General features: G+C 39.4%; 2 protein-coding genes across 2 annotated transcripts in view; one reads left to right on the plus strand and one right to left on the minus strand.

Moving 5' to 3' along the window:
- LOC122668110 (probable sugar phosphate/phosphate translocator At3g17430) overlaps positions 1 to 14,122 on the minus strand; it is a 60,145-nt gene that overhangs the window by 18,904 nt on the left and 27,119 nt on the right. The gene's annotated exons all lie outside the window — the stretch shown is intronic.
- On the plus strand, positions 2,761 to 4,454 carry LOC122668111 (pre-mRNA-processing factor 19-like). The gene has a single exon (XM_043864682.1). The coding sequence runs from the start codon at positions 3,281 to 3,283 to the stop codon at positions 3,770 to 3,772; it is 492 nt and encodes a 163-aa protein (XP_043720617.1). The 5' UTR covers positions 2,761 to 3,280; the 3' UTR covers positions 3,773 to 4,454.

Raw genomic sequence — 14,122 nt, forward strand, 5'->3', positions numbered from 1 at the left:
AAGTTCGATCTATCAGTAAATTACGGAAGAAAAGTGGTTCTGAACTGTTCAGAACATTGCTAGGGTTGGGAACTTCCCAACTTCAAACAAATATCAGTAGAATATCAATATAACAAAGTCTTTCCATCCATACAGCCCTACTGGCTATTTATGAGAACTTCTAATGCAGGCCTGGTTTAAATTTGGCCAAGGTTTAGAAAAGAGGTCATGAGTTCAACTCTCCTTGGAGGCCACCTATCAAAAACAGAAAAGAAGAGAGAATAGGGGAAAGAACAACCGGGGGGAAGACAATAGAGAGTCATCCAATCAGTATGTCTTTATATATATATATATATATAAAACAAAGTGTAGTGGCTAGATCAAGTGCAGAGTCCGAGTATAGAGCCATGACACATGCAACTTCTAAACCGGTTTGGCTGAAAATGTTGTTGATTGAGCTTGGGTTTGAGGACTCCTCACCCATGCAACTATGGTGTGATAACCAAGCAGCAATACATTATGCCTCGAACCCAGCGTTTCATGAAAGAACCGAACATATTGAGGTAGACTATCACTTTTTTGAGAAAAATTTCAGCAGGGAGTAATCTCTACATAGCATGTGAAGACAGGAGAGCAACTTGCAGACATCTTTACTAAGTCATTAGGAAGTGGGAGGGTTGACTATATTTGTAACAAGCTGGGCATGATTGATATATATGCTCCAGCTTGAGGGGGAGTGCTGAGAGGGTAGATATTCCCTCTCAAGATTAGCATCAAACCTTTTGGCGCTAATCTCGAGAGATCCCCTCTCCTTTATTGTTTTTATTATTTCTTTCCTTTTTTTACCCCTATTGTGTAAAACCCTTTTATATTACAGTTTCAAAACCATTGTCAAGGTTGCTATGGGCCCACGGGTGGCAAGTCTAAGGGTCAATGGCAGTTTTGTAATTTTGTTGAAGTTCAGAGCCTATTGGGAAGGTAACCAGGAACAGTGACAGAATGGGTATTAAATTTAAAAGAGGACGTGCCTGGAATTTAGAAAAAGATGGGGGTAAAGCAGAATTCAAATTAAAAGAGAGGGCTATATGTAATTCTTTGAAAATAAGGGTCCCAACAAGTAGAAAACCAGCAGTAAACTGTTTCTGTTTCAGGTGAGTGAACTCTCTCGTTTGGATGCCAATAGTTTTAAGATTCAGGAGAAGATTACCCACCCACAATACTATGAACTCCAAACAAAAAGCCTTCGACTTAATAATCTGAAAATTAAATAAAAAAACCTGAAACTGAACCTGGTGGTGAAACAGAACTCAGATTAGGTTGCAGTCTTCAATCTCACAGCAGAGAAGAAATTAAAAAACAGGGAACTAGGGTTCAGGTCACCCTAGGGTAGCGATTCAATCCCCAAATTTTGAGGCTGAAAGTGAAGGACACAAGAGATATCAACACCAGTCTTCGAGGGACTGTAGTACCATTAGACAGAACAAGGGAAGAAGAAGAGAAGAGGAAAGAACACGGAGAAACAGGAAGGAGGAGACTAGGAAGAAATTACCTGAGAAGGAACGAGGACTGGATCGAACAGAAAAGGAAAAGAGGAAATCAATTGACCAACGTAGTCACACTCCACAACCGGAAGACAAACTCATCTCAAAATTTTCATTCGATATCTGAATACTCAATGGGTATAGAAATGTATAAATAGAGACTAACAGAACCACTCCTATACGTATCTAAAACAGAAATAAAAAGCACATTGGACTCAACCTCCTACTCTACCAACGCTACCTAAACTCCCATATAAAATCAAAGTGCAACAACAACAACTCAGCCTTATCCCAATTAGAAGAGGTCGCCTACATGGATCCCAGAAAAACCATAAATTAAAAATACAAAGGTAAAGGGAAGGAGCACACAACAATGACACAAACTCTAGGGCATCAACCCAACTTAGCTACGAACCGCATCTTAACTGCTCTACAATGAGCCCTAGACCTCGAGATAGGATTGTAATAACAACGGCGTCACAGCAAACAAGGCCCAACTATATGGGTCAACCACATGGATCCTCGCTCTCCAATCAGCTCTATTTGAAGTCATACAAGGAGCAAGGCTTAAGCTAAGCAGGTCTTTCTTCACCACTTCTCCTATGGTAACAAAAATAACCCCTAGTAAATATAAAAAATCCCTAGGTATTCTTTTCGATTGGAATCCTGATTTAGATTCAGTTCTTTTCATTGTGCCACGTAGATTCCCCAATAATTTGGGAAAAGGTCACTGACTCAGGCATATCCAGAACCCTTTCCAGCTGCCTTACCTATTTCGATCACATGGAATAATCAATTTGTCATTCCAACCGTTGAATAGATACGGAATCCATTAGATAGAGCACCTTTCAAATTTAGCGGCCTATCTCAACCATATATATAACCCACCATTTATGGGAATCTTTCCTTTTTCTTGAATTGTCCCTTTCCTTCAAACAGGAGTTACCTTTCCAAAACAATTTCAAAACAATATTCTGAAACATGGTGATGGTTAGTGGAACTGAAAACTAACCCATAACCAGATGATGATGGGGACAGTTCATCTACAAATCAAAGTTAGAATGCAATGACACTTGGCCCATGTCGCAGAAAGCCAAGATCATTAGAAGTCCTCTAGCTAAGTTGCATCTTGATCCCTCCCCCTACTCTTTTGAAGCCGATCTAAAGGAGGGAGTCACAATTTCTCTTCCGCCTCCAACAGTTCTCACTGGAACTCCTGGAACCACTCTCTCCAGTCTCCTCTCACCAGAATATTGGCAGCTACTAGACCTTCAAAACTGAGGAGGAAACATCGCAAAAAACCCTAGCTTTCATTACAATGTTCTGTTTTCAATCTCCGGCGTAGTGACGGAAAAGCCGGTGGTTTGCAGGAAATCCGGACTACTCTTTGAGAAGAGGTTGATTGAGCGACATATAGCGGACAATGGGAAATGTCCTGTGACTGGAGAGCCCCTCACTATGGATGACATTGTCGTATTGAAAACCAGTGAGATACTGAAGCCCAGGTCTTCACAGGCAGCTAGTATACCAGGACTGCTAGGAATTTTCCAAAATGAGGGGGACGGCTTGATGCTATCCACTTTTGTATTGGAGCAGCAGCTTCATATGGCAAGGTAAGAGCTCAGTCATGCTCTGTATCAGCATGATGCTGCTAGCCATGTTATAGCAAGACTAAAGAAAAGAAAGGGATGAGGCAAGATCGTTGTTGTCTCTGGCAGAAAGACAGATTCCTATTTCAGCCTCTTCTCCTGTGACAGCAAATGCTTTGGCTCTTAGCAATGGGAAAAGAGCTGCTGAGGATGAGGAGCTTGGCTCTGGGGAAAGAGAATTCGTCCAGGTATTTCCTCTGGTATCACTGGAGAGCTGACAGACTGCAATTGTGCACTCGCACAAGAGCGGAAAAACGGCAGATTCCTCCAACGTTGGCCTCCGTTGATGCACTGGAGAGGTACACCCAACTCTCCAGTCATCCCCTCCACAAAACTTGCAAGCCGGGTATATTATCTATTGATATTCATCCCTCTGAGGACGTGATTGCAACTGGTGGTGTTGACACCAATGCTGTTATATTTGACCATGCATCTGGTCAGATCTTGTCTACACTCAGTGGCCATTCTAAGAAGGTTACCTGTGTCAAGTTTGTACCTCGAGGTGAACTTTTTATTACTGGTTCAGCTGATAAAACAGTTCGGCTATGGCAAGGATCTGAAAAATGGAAACTACAATTGCCAGCACATCTTGAAGGATCATAATGCAGAGGTGCAAGCTGTCACGATCCATGCTACCCATAATTACTTTGTGACTGCTTCTCTCGACAATACATGTTGCTTTTATGATCTTCTTCCGGACTATGCCTCACTCAGATTGGGGATGCTTCAGGGTCAGAGGGCTATACCGCAGCTGCTTTTCATCCTGATGGTCTCATCCTTGGGACTGGAACTGCAGAGGCAATGTTTGAATTCGGGATGTAAAAAGTCAGTCAAATGTGAAAAAGATTGATGGGCATATTGGGCCAGTAACTGTCATGTCTTTTCCAAAAATGGTTACTTCTTGGCGACATCAGTTCATGATGGTGTTAAGCTTTGGCAACTCTGCAGATTGAAAATTTCCCAAACCTTAACTCCTTATGACTCAAATACACCAAAAAATGCCGCGGAATTTGACCAGAGTGGATCTTACCTTGCAATTGCTGGTTCAGATGTGAGAGTTTACCAAGTTGCAAGTGTCAAGGCACTGAGGCAGAATGGAATTGCATCAAAACATTCCCAGATTTGTCTGGCACAGGTAAAGCAACTTGTGTGAAGTTTGGTTCAGATGCAAAATATATGGCAGTAGGATCAATGGACAGGAACCTCCGAATCTTTGGCTTGCCTGGGGATGGTCCAGAAGAGTCTTGGTGCTAACTCATTTCCCCTGCCCTGCCTGCTTATCAGGTATTCATTTTTTAATTTTCGGGTGAGATAAATAGATGAAAACCAGGCATTTTTAGGTTACGTGGTTTGGGGTTCAATTCTGGGTTTCAAAAGTATACATGCAATGGTGCGGTAAAATTTTTGGCAGGCATTCTACTTTGAGCTTATTGTAGTGAGCATGAAACATGTAATAGCAGCACACATGTGATGGCGGAATTACCTTTTAACAAAATTTCTCTCTAAAAAAAAAATCCCTCCCTCTAATTTTTATATTTTGATTAAATTTATTTAAAATTATTCCTTTCCAGTGTTCATCTAAAAACATTTTTACCCCACTTTTCTTAAATATATGAATTTATGCAATGCACTCTGTACCTAATTATTTATTGAAATCTAAAAAACCTCCTTGGTGAAGTTGCTTATGCTCAATGCTTAAGGGGTATCAGACCCAAGGTTCGAAAACTCGGGTCTCCCTCCAAAAACCGAGACGAGTTGAGATCTCGGCGAGTTGATGCATTTTTTTTTTTTCTAACTCGAAATCCCATCTTGGTGGGTTTTAGACCTATTTTGGGTCTGAAAGTTAGTATTCAGCCTATTTAGGGCCATTTAAACACAATGGCATTATCAAATTTTGCAAAAACAAAGTCCAAATAGGACTTTTACATTGGACCCTAAGTTGGTAGGCGACGACGTACTAAAATACCCTACTCTACACATTAATGACATAATTTAGTAATAGAAAGCTAGCAAAACATTTAATTAATAGTAAAACAACTTAATAAGCATTAGAAATGTTAAAGTTATACATAAAATTCTTTAAGTTTAACAATGTTACAACTATCATCACATAAAAAGAGATTGAATCACGTATTCATTCCCCACTTGTTCCACATAGTCTTCTCATGACATATTGTTGCTGCACTGTTGCATATAGTGCTCCATAGCATTCATATAAGAGTTGTTATCCACATATACCAAGGCCCCTATCCTAGGGTATAGCTGTTGCCATGTGGCGTGAGACGGTTGCTATGAAGTGTGAGATCCACTGCTTCTGCAACTGTCATATTGAGGCATGTATGGGACTGGGAATATGGGCCCAATACTAGACTCAGTGCTTTGATTGTCAAACTCATGTGTTGACTGGCCAAATTGACCATAGGCACTATATTCAGAACTGGTGCTCTCCTGGCCATAATCATAGTGATGATGAGACTGAGATGAATGCCACGACTGATGCTCACTACCAGTATCCATACTCATGCTTCCGAAACTTGCTAGCATGGTGTTCATACTCGTGTCATCATGCTGAGGTTGGTTGTGTTTGCGACCCGTCCTCTTGTACGTTTTAGTGTGGCCACCATGGTCTTGATCTTGTGTGGCATGTGTAAACCGAGTCTCACCTGTGTAACGCACAGGGTGCACCTGCATTCCCACATCATGCTCATACTGCTCGCACATCCCCTCATGACGATCATCATAATAACCACCAGCAGGGTCATCACCATCACCATCACTCATCATCACTCATCATCAGTAGCAGTTTCTGTTACAGCCTCAAAAGGTCTCAGTGACTCTGAATGTGCACGCTCTTCTTGCAACATATAGTTCTCAACATCTGTACCGGCTAAGGACGCAATGGTGGAGTCAGGCCTACCTCCAGGCTCATCCATATCTAGTGCACCACGATCCCTCACCCACTGGAATAGGGGATCCGCATCATCATCAAAGTCCTCATGGAATATGTTGGCTAGTTCGATGGGATCTTTGTCATTGGTGTCAAATTCTTCACGTATGTGCCTCATCCTTAGTCTCATATTGTAATGCACATATACCAGCTACTACAGTCGTTGACTACCCAATCTGTTCCGCCTCTTTGAGTGTATCAATGAGAATGTACTCCAGTTGCGCTCGCACCCAGAGGATGAACAAGTTTGTGAGAGCACTTTCACTGATATCTTCCTCAGGTTGGGTGAACTTGTACCACAAAGCACCCACCAGTCGGCTGCATTATAAATCTAGAATATTAAAAATATGTACATTCTAAAGGGATAAAATTATAATTCATAAATGTAAAACCATACCACCATCTAGGGTCTGACTTTTGTCTACCCTCTACTGCAGATTTTCGACTGAAACTTGCTGAGGCCTCTCTGAAGAATTTGATCTATTGTCATTTTAAATTCCAAACATTGTTAGAGGCATTAGTATTTGCTATTTAGTAATTACATTCCTTTACTTACTACCAAAGTAGTAAAGTCCCATACTCTCACCTCGTCATTGCAGTCAACTTGTGTTTTGGCATTGGGCTCCAACTTCTCAATAACAGTTTGAACTGCCACTAACAAATCTGTGTCTAGCCCAAGATCATGCGAGTACTGGTACTTTGGATTAAAATAGTATGCTAGTAAAGGGGAAACCACAAATATAACTCGTTAGTGACTTAATGCTTTTGAGTTTTGAATATGTAAATATAAAAACTCATATAAAATGTAAAGTATGTTGAAGTGTTGAACTCACCAGCTTTATGCAATGGATGACTCAAGTGCTTCTCCCACCGCTCATCAATGATGTTAATGTATGACCTAGCACTTCGGGGTATCGTAGCTCTGACCATTTCCTTCATCTTCTCCAGGGCTACATATATGTGGGGCAAGGTACGCTTCTACTCCGTATCAACCATCCTTAGTACTGCCACCACTGGCTCTAATATGGCAACAACTTTATGCAAGTCCTTCCATAATTGGTCACTTCCAATGGTCTGTTGTGCTGTCCTCCCTTCTTCTGAATTAGAACCATGCCAAACAAACCACTGTTTACTTGCAAACATAGACCTCAGACCTATCACCTTCGTCTAAAAGCTCTTCAATACAATGTAATTAGCGACAAATTGAGTGACACCAGGCCTCACTAAATCTCCCTTACATTTTTCCCTCATCATGGCTAAAACATTACCATGGTTATATACAAAGTTGGTCACTTGCCTTGCCCTATTGACCACACCTACCACCAAAGTTTTTTTCTCCATGTCCTTCAACATTAAATCAATAGAATGTGTTGCACATGGAGTCCAAAAGAGGCGGATCCTCTTACTCTTCTTGTTCATCAACTTCTCTCCAGCCTTTTTAAAGTTAAAACTGTTATCTGTCATAATTTGGATAACGTTCTTTGCTCCTATATCTTCCTCCATCACTTGCTTCAGTAGCTTATACAAGTATGATGTATCCTTTACATGCTTCGATGCATCGACAGACTTTAAGAATATTGTCTTCCAATTGCAACTCACCATGAAATTGATAATGGATTGTCTAGTAAGTCCAGTCCAACCATCAGCCATAAAGGTAACCCCATATGTGTCACACCTTGGCTTCAGACCCTCAATATACCCTTTCAACTCCTCTACCTCTTTAGGCAAACATACATTATATAACTCATGTGATGAAGGCCCCTTCCATCCTAGGCTAGCCCTCCTTGCAGCGTCAAGGAATGTATTATAGTATGTTCCTTGTGCTACATTAGCTGGAATGCCATTGTATAACATGAACTTGCTTAGGGCTTTCCTTGCTTCCACTTGTTTACCACCAAACACTTGCGGGATGGTTGGCTGGTAGGCATCTTGTTGCCTAAAGGTAGATGGATCCTGCTAAAAAATGGAATCTGGGGAATATGCTCGTGGTCGGGCTTGAGGCCGTGGGATTTCTCTTGTGTCAATGCTTCTCCTCCTCTCAACTTCTTGCACTGGTGCAGCTGAGCCAGATCCACCAGCTCCTCTTGCTTGCTCATATCTTCTCACAATTTTTGCCAAAGTCTGCTGGTAAATTCTCCATTCAGCCTCTGATTCGAACTCACCAGGTGTAGGCCTATATTCAGTATCATCTCCTCCACAGATCTCTACACCAGGCCTCTCTAGAACTGCCTCATCAAAAGCTATTTGTTGTCTTTCCCTCTCTGCTTTCTTTGTTCATACTCCTTAAGTTTTGTGCCATAGCCAGTTTCACTTGGCTCGGAACATTTCGGCATGAGGTAATGTCCTTACTTGTACCAGACAAATGTTGCTTTAACCCAGTTGCTCCTTCAGAATTTAGAATCTTTCCACAATAATTATACTTCGACTTTTTTTTATCCTCGGACATCAGAACTCCATGTAGCCATGCTATATCCCCCATTGTGTAAGAAATGTCTTATTTTTTACACTGTTACATAAAAAAACATGTATTAGTAACTATTATAGACTTAAAGTAATGTATTAAAAACTTAAAGTATTGTGTTTATAACTATTAAAAATAATGTCAAGCTACTAGAACAATCAAATAGCTATCTCTTATTTATTCCCTAACCCTAATATTTATTTCTTAATTAAAAATAATATTTAGAATTTTTATTAAAAATAATATTTAGAATTTTTATTAAAAATAATTATACCTTAAAGTATAAAATATTATAACATAATGATGTATTTGACACCATTTGAAGTTAGACATTATGTACATATGTTGTACATAATTTTTCAACAAAAATAGGTATTTATCCTTAATTTTATATATTTTTTAAACATTTCAATAATATTTTTATTAATTTTGAAAAGTAAATTATTTTTTTAATGGGTGAAAAAATAAAATGACTCCATTAGAGCATTCAAAGTTGTCCAACATATATGAAAATCACATCCAAACAATAAGTATTCATCCTATTTTTTTCAATTTCTTTTTTCAAAAACTTCTTTTTTTTTTTGCAGAAAATATAATAAAAATATTAATAACAGAAAAAAAATTCGGACTCCATCAAGTGATAGATCGGCCAAAGTTGTGTAACATAACTTAAAATGACATGAATCTACCAAGGTTTCAACAATTTTTTTTGAAAAAAATATATTTGGGGAAAAATAGCTTACCTTTCAAAAATCCTTCAAATACTTTATGAATCACGCAAAAGTGGAGTTGAATCTTTAGTTTGCAGCTGAATCACCCTTGAAAGCTTGCAATCCATCAAAAAAATCAAGTGAAAGAGAGGTTTTAGGAGAAAAAGAGTAGAAGAGAGGTGTTTTAAGGTTTCTGGACAGAACTCACTGAGATATGCGAGTTCTATCGAGTTAGGTAGATAAAATAAAGATAGGTGGGTTAAAAAAAATGGGTCGAAAACAAAACCATATCCGAGATCCGATATCTCGGCGAGATATTAGACTTTTTTCTCTCGATCTCTGTCTCGTCTCAGGATTTTGGAATACCGAGAAACTCGGCGAGATCTCGCGAGTTCTCGAACTATGGAACTACTCGCTTTCCTAGTCAATTCCAGCCTCCATCATGGATCGAGAACTCGCGAGATCTCGGTGAGATCTTGCCGAGTTTCTCGGTTATTTCAAAACCCGAGACGAGACAGCCTACGGTACAGGAAATTACAATTTCTCGCCGAGATCTCGGATCTTGGATCTTGGTTTCAGTTTTGTCCATGGTTTTGACCCATCTACCACCATATATTCCACCTAACTCGACAGAACTCGCATATCTAGGCGAGTTTTGTCCTAAAACACTCAAAACACTTAAACACCTCTCCAAACACCCCAAAAACGATATTTCTTCTTCTTGGCTTCAATTTTTTTATGGATTGCAAACTATGAAGTGTGATTCAACTACAAACTTGAAGATTCAACTCCAATATTGCAAGGATCATCACATATTTGAAGGTTTTTTCTATTCCCTCTTTTCCCCAAATCTATTTTTTTCAACAAAAATTGTTCAATCCTTGGTAGATTCATGTGATTTTGAGATATGTTAAACAACTTTGGCCGATCAATCATTTGATGGAGTTTGAATTATTTTTCTGTTATTATTTTTTTATTATAATTTCTGCAAAAATAAATGATTTGTTTGAAAAAAATTGGATGAATAGTGTGATTGTTTGGAAGTGATTTTCATATATTTTGAACAACTTTGGATGCTCTACAGCCTCATGGATCAGTTTTTTATTTTCACCCATTAAAAAATTATTTTATTTTTCAGAATTAACTAAAATATTTTTAAAATTAAAAAATATATATAATATTAAGGAAAAATAATTGTTGTTTATAAAAAATTATGCACAACATCTGTACACAATGTTCAACTTAAAATGATGTCAAATACATCATTATATTATATTCTTCTTATACTTTAAGGTATAATTAATTTTAATAAAAATTCCAAATATTATTTTAATTAAGAAATAAATACTAGGGTTAGGGGATAAATAAGAGATAGTTATTTGATTGTTCTAGTAACTTGACATTATGTTTAACAGTTATGAATAGAATACTTTAAGTCTTGAATACATTACTTTAAATCTTTAATACAATACTTTAATTCTTTAATACATTACTTTAAGTCTTTAATAGTGACTAATGCATGCTTTTTATGTAACAGTGTAAAATATAAGACATTTTGTAGACAATGTCTGATATAGCATGGCAACATGGAGTCCCGATGTCCGAAGACAAAAAGAAATCCAAATGCAACTATTGTGGAAAGTTGCTATCTGGAGGAACCACCAGGCACCAGCTTAAAGCAACATTTGTTAGTACAGGCAAGGATGTTGCCCCATGCCCAAATGTTCCGACCCAAGTGAAACTGGCTATGGCACAACACTTGAGAGGAGGAAGAGTAAAAAAAGCTGAGAGGGAAAGAATACAACAACAGTTTGACGAGGCAGTACTAGAGAGGCCTGGTGTAGAGGTCCGTGGAGGAGATGATACTGAATTTAGGCCTCCACCTAGTGAGTTTGAATTAGAGGCTGAATGGAAAATTTAGCAGCAGACTTTGGCAGAGAGTAGACAAAGTTTGCATTTTGAGAATGTGAGAAGATATGAGCAGACAAGAGGAGCTGGTGGATCTGACTCAGCTGCACCAGTGCAACAAGATGAGAGGAGGAAAAGCACTGGGTCAAGACATATACCACGGCCCCCAACCCGACCATGAGCACATTCCCCAGATCCCATTTTTTAGCAGGATCCATAAATTTTTAGGCAACAAGATGCCTACCGGCCAACCATCCTGCAAGTGTTTGGTGGTAAACAAGAGGAAGCACGAAAAGCCTCAAGCAAGTTCATGTTATACAATGGCATTCCAGCTAATGTAGCACAAGGAACATACTATAATGCATTCCTTGATGCTGTAGGAAGGGCTGGCCCAGAATGTAAGGGGCCTTCACCACATGAATTATATAATGTATATTTGCCTCAGGAGGTACATAAGCTGAAAGAGTACATTGATGGTTTAAAGCCAATGTAGGAGACGTATGGGGTTACCCTTATGGCTGATAGTTGGACTGGAACTACTAGACTATCCATTATAAATTTCATGGTGAGTTGCAATGGGAAGACAATATTCTTGAAGTCTGTCGATGCATCAAAGCATGTAAAGGATGCATCATACTTGTACAAGGAGTTGAAACTAGTAGTGGACGAGGTAAGAGCAAAGAATGTTATCCAAATTGTGACGTATAACGGTTCTAACTTTAAAAAGGCTAGAGAGAAGATGATGAATAAGAAGAGTAAGAGGATCCGGTTCTTTTGGACTCCATGTGCAACACATTCTATTGATTTAATGCTGAAGGACATGGGGAAAAAAACTTTGGTGGCGGGTGTGGTAAATAGGGCAAGACAAGTGACAAATTTTGTATATAACCATGGTTATGCTTTAGCCATATTGAGGGAAAAATGCAATAGGGATTTAGTGAGGCCTAGTATCACTCGATTTGCCACCAATTACATTGCATTGAAGAGCTTTCAGACGAAGGTGATAGGTCTGAGGTCTATGTTTGAAAGTGAACAGTGGTTTGGTTGGCATGGTTCTAAGTCAGAAGAAGGGAGGGCAGCACAACAGATTATTACAAGTGACAGATTCAGGAAGGACTTGCATAAAGTGGTTGCCATATTAAAGCCAGTGGTGGCAGTACTGAGGATGGTTGATACAGAGAAGAAGCTACCATGGCCCACATTTATGCTGCCATTCAAAAAATGAAGGAAATGGTTAGAACTGCTATACCTCGAAGTGCAAAGTCCTACATTAACATCATTGATGAGCGGTGGGAAAAGCACTTGAGTCATCCATTGCATAAAGCTGGTGAGTTTAACATACTTTACACTTTAAATGTTAAAACTTTACATTTACATATTTAAAACCCAAAGGCATTAAGTCACTAACAAATTATATTTGTAGTGTCGACTTTACCAGCATACTATTTGAATCCAAAGTATCAGTACTCCCATGATCTTGGGCTACACAGATTTGTTAGTGGGAGTTCAAGTTGTTATTGAGAAGTTGGAGACCAATTCAAAGATACAAGCTACCTGCAATGATGAGGTAAGAGTATGGGACTTTGGTACTTTAATAGTAAGTAAAGGAATGTAATTACTAAATAGCAAATACTAATGCCTCTAACAATGTTTGAAATTTAAAATGAAAATAGATCAAATACTTCGGAGAGGCCTCAGCAAGTTTCGATCGACAAGCTACAGTGGAGGGTAGATAAAAGTCAGACCCTGGTAGATGGTATGACATTACATTAATGAATTATAATTTTATCCCTTTAGAATGTACATATTCTTAATATTCTATATTTGTAATGAAGCCGACTGGTGGGTGCTTTATGGTACAAGTTCACAGGTAGGTAACAGTGAGAGTGCTCTCACAAACTTGTTCATCCTCTGGATGCGAGCGCAACTGGAGTACATTCTCATTTATACACTCAAAGAGGCGGAACAGGTTAGGTAGCGAATGACTGGAGCAGCTTGTGAATATGAGATTAAGGATGAGGCACATACGTGAAGGAATTGAAGCCAATGACAAAGAACCCATCGAACTGTCCAACATTTTCCAGGAGGACTCTGATGATGATGAGGATCCCCTATTCCAGTGGGTGAGGGATCGTGGTACACTCGATATGGATCAGCCTAGGGGTAGGCCCGACCCCACCATTGCGTCTGTAACCGGTACTGATGTTGAGGACTATATGTCGCAAGAGGAGCGTGCACATTTAGAGTCACCGAGACCTTTTGAGGCTGCAGTAGGAAGTCCTACTGCTGATGATGATGATGATGGTGGTGGTAATGGTGGTGATGGTGATGGTGATGGTGGTGGTGGTGGTGGTGGCATACGGAGTGGTGGTTATTATGATGATCGTCATTGAGATGCACGAGCAGTACCAGTATGATGTGTGTTAGGAGTAAGGGGGAGGAGGAATCGTGAATAGAGCTAGCGTCAGCACTCTATTCACGATTCCCCATTCAGGGGTATTTTTGTCTCTGTAATATTTGATCCAAACCTATTATAAATATACTGATTTGGGAGCAGTCTAACTTACGGCTGTATCTCCTAATTGCAGCAGCTCTTCTTCCTCCTCTCTTCTTCTTCTTCTTTCTTCTTCCTCTCTACATTGATTACATGGTATCAAAGCAAGGACTGTAGGAGTCGATCCAACATCCTTAATCCTTCTCTGTTCCCTGCGTTTTATTTTGAACAACCTTGCGGTTTGAAGACCTAAAGGTTTGGAGTTTCCCGTGATATTATCTTGAAGGGGATGCAGCACCCTTTGCTGCAGTTTTGTGAATTTATTTGAGACTTGTTCATGTCAATATAGAGGAACTAGGTCTCGGCTTGGGGTATGTATAAAGGGTGAGATCGATTCAGGTACTGTTTGTGATTTGAATCTGAATCGAGTCAT

The sequence above is a fragment of the Telopea speciosissima genome, chromosome 7 (genome assembly GCF_018873765.1).
Source record: "Telopea speciosissima isolate NSW1024214 ecotype Mountain lineage chromosome 7, Tspe_v1, whole genome shotgun sequence".
NCBI lineage: Eukaryota > Viridiplantae > Streptophyta > Magnoliopsida > Proteales > Proteaceae > Telopea > Telopea speciosissima.

Coding starts and splice junctions, on each gene's coding strand:
- LOC122668111 (XM_043864682.1), top strand. CDS start 3,281: ATGCTTTGGCTCTTAGCAATGGGAAAAGAGCTGCTGAGGATGAGGAGC.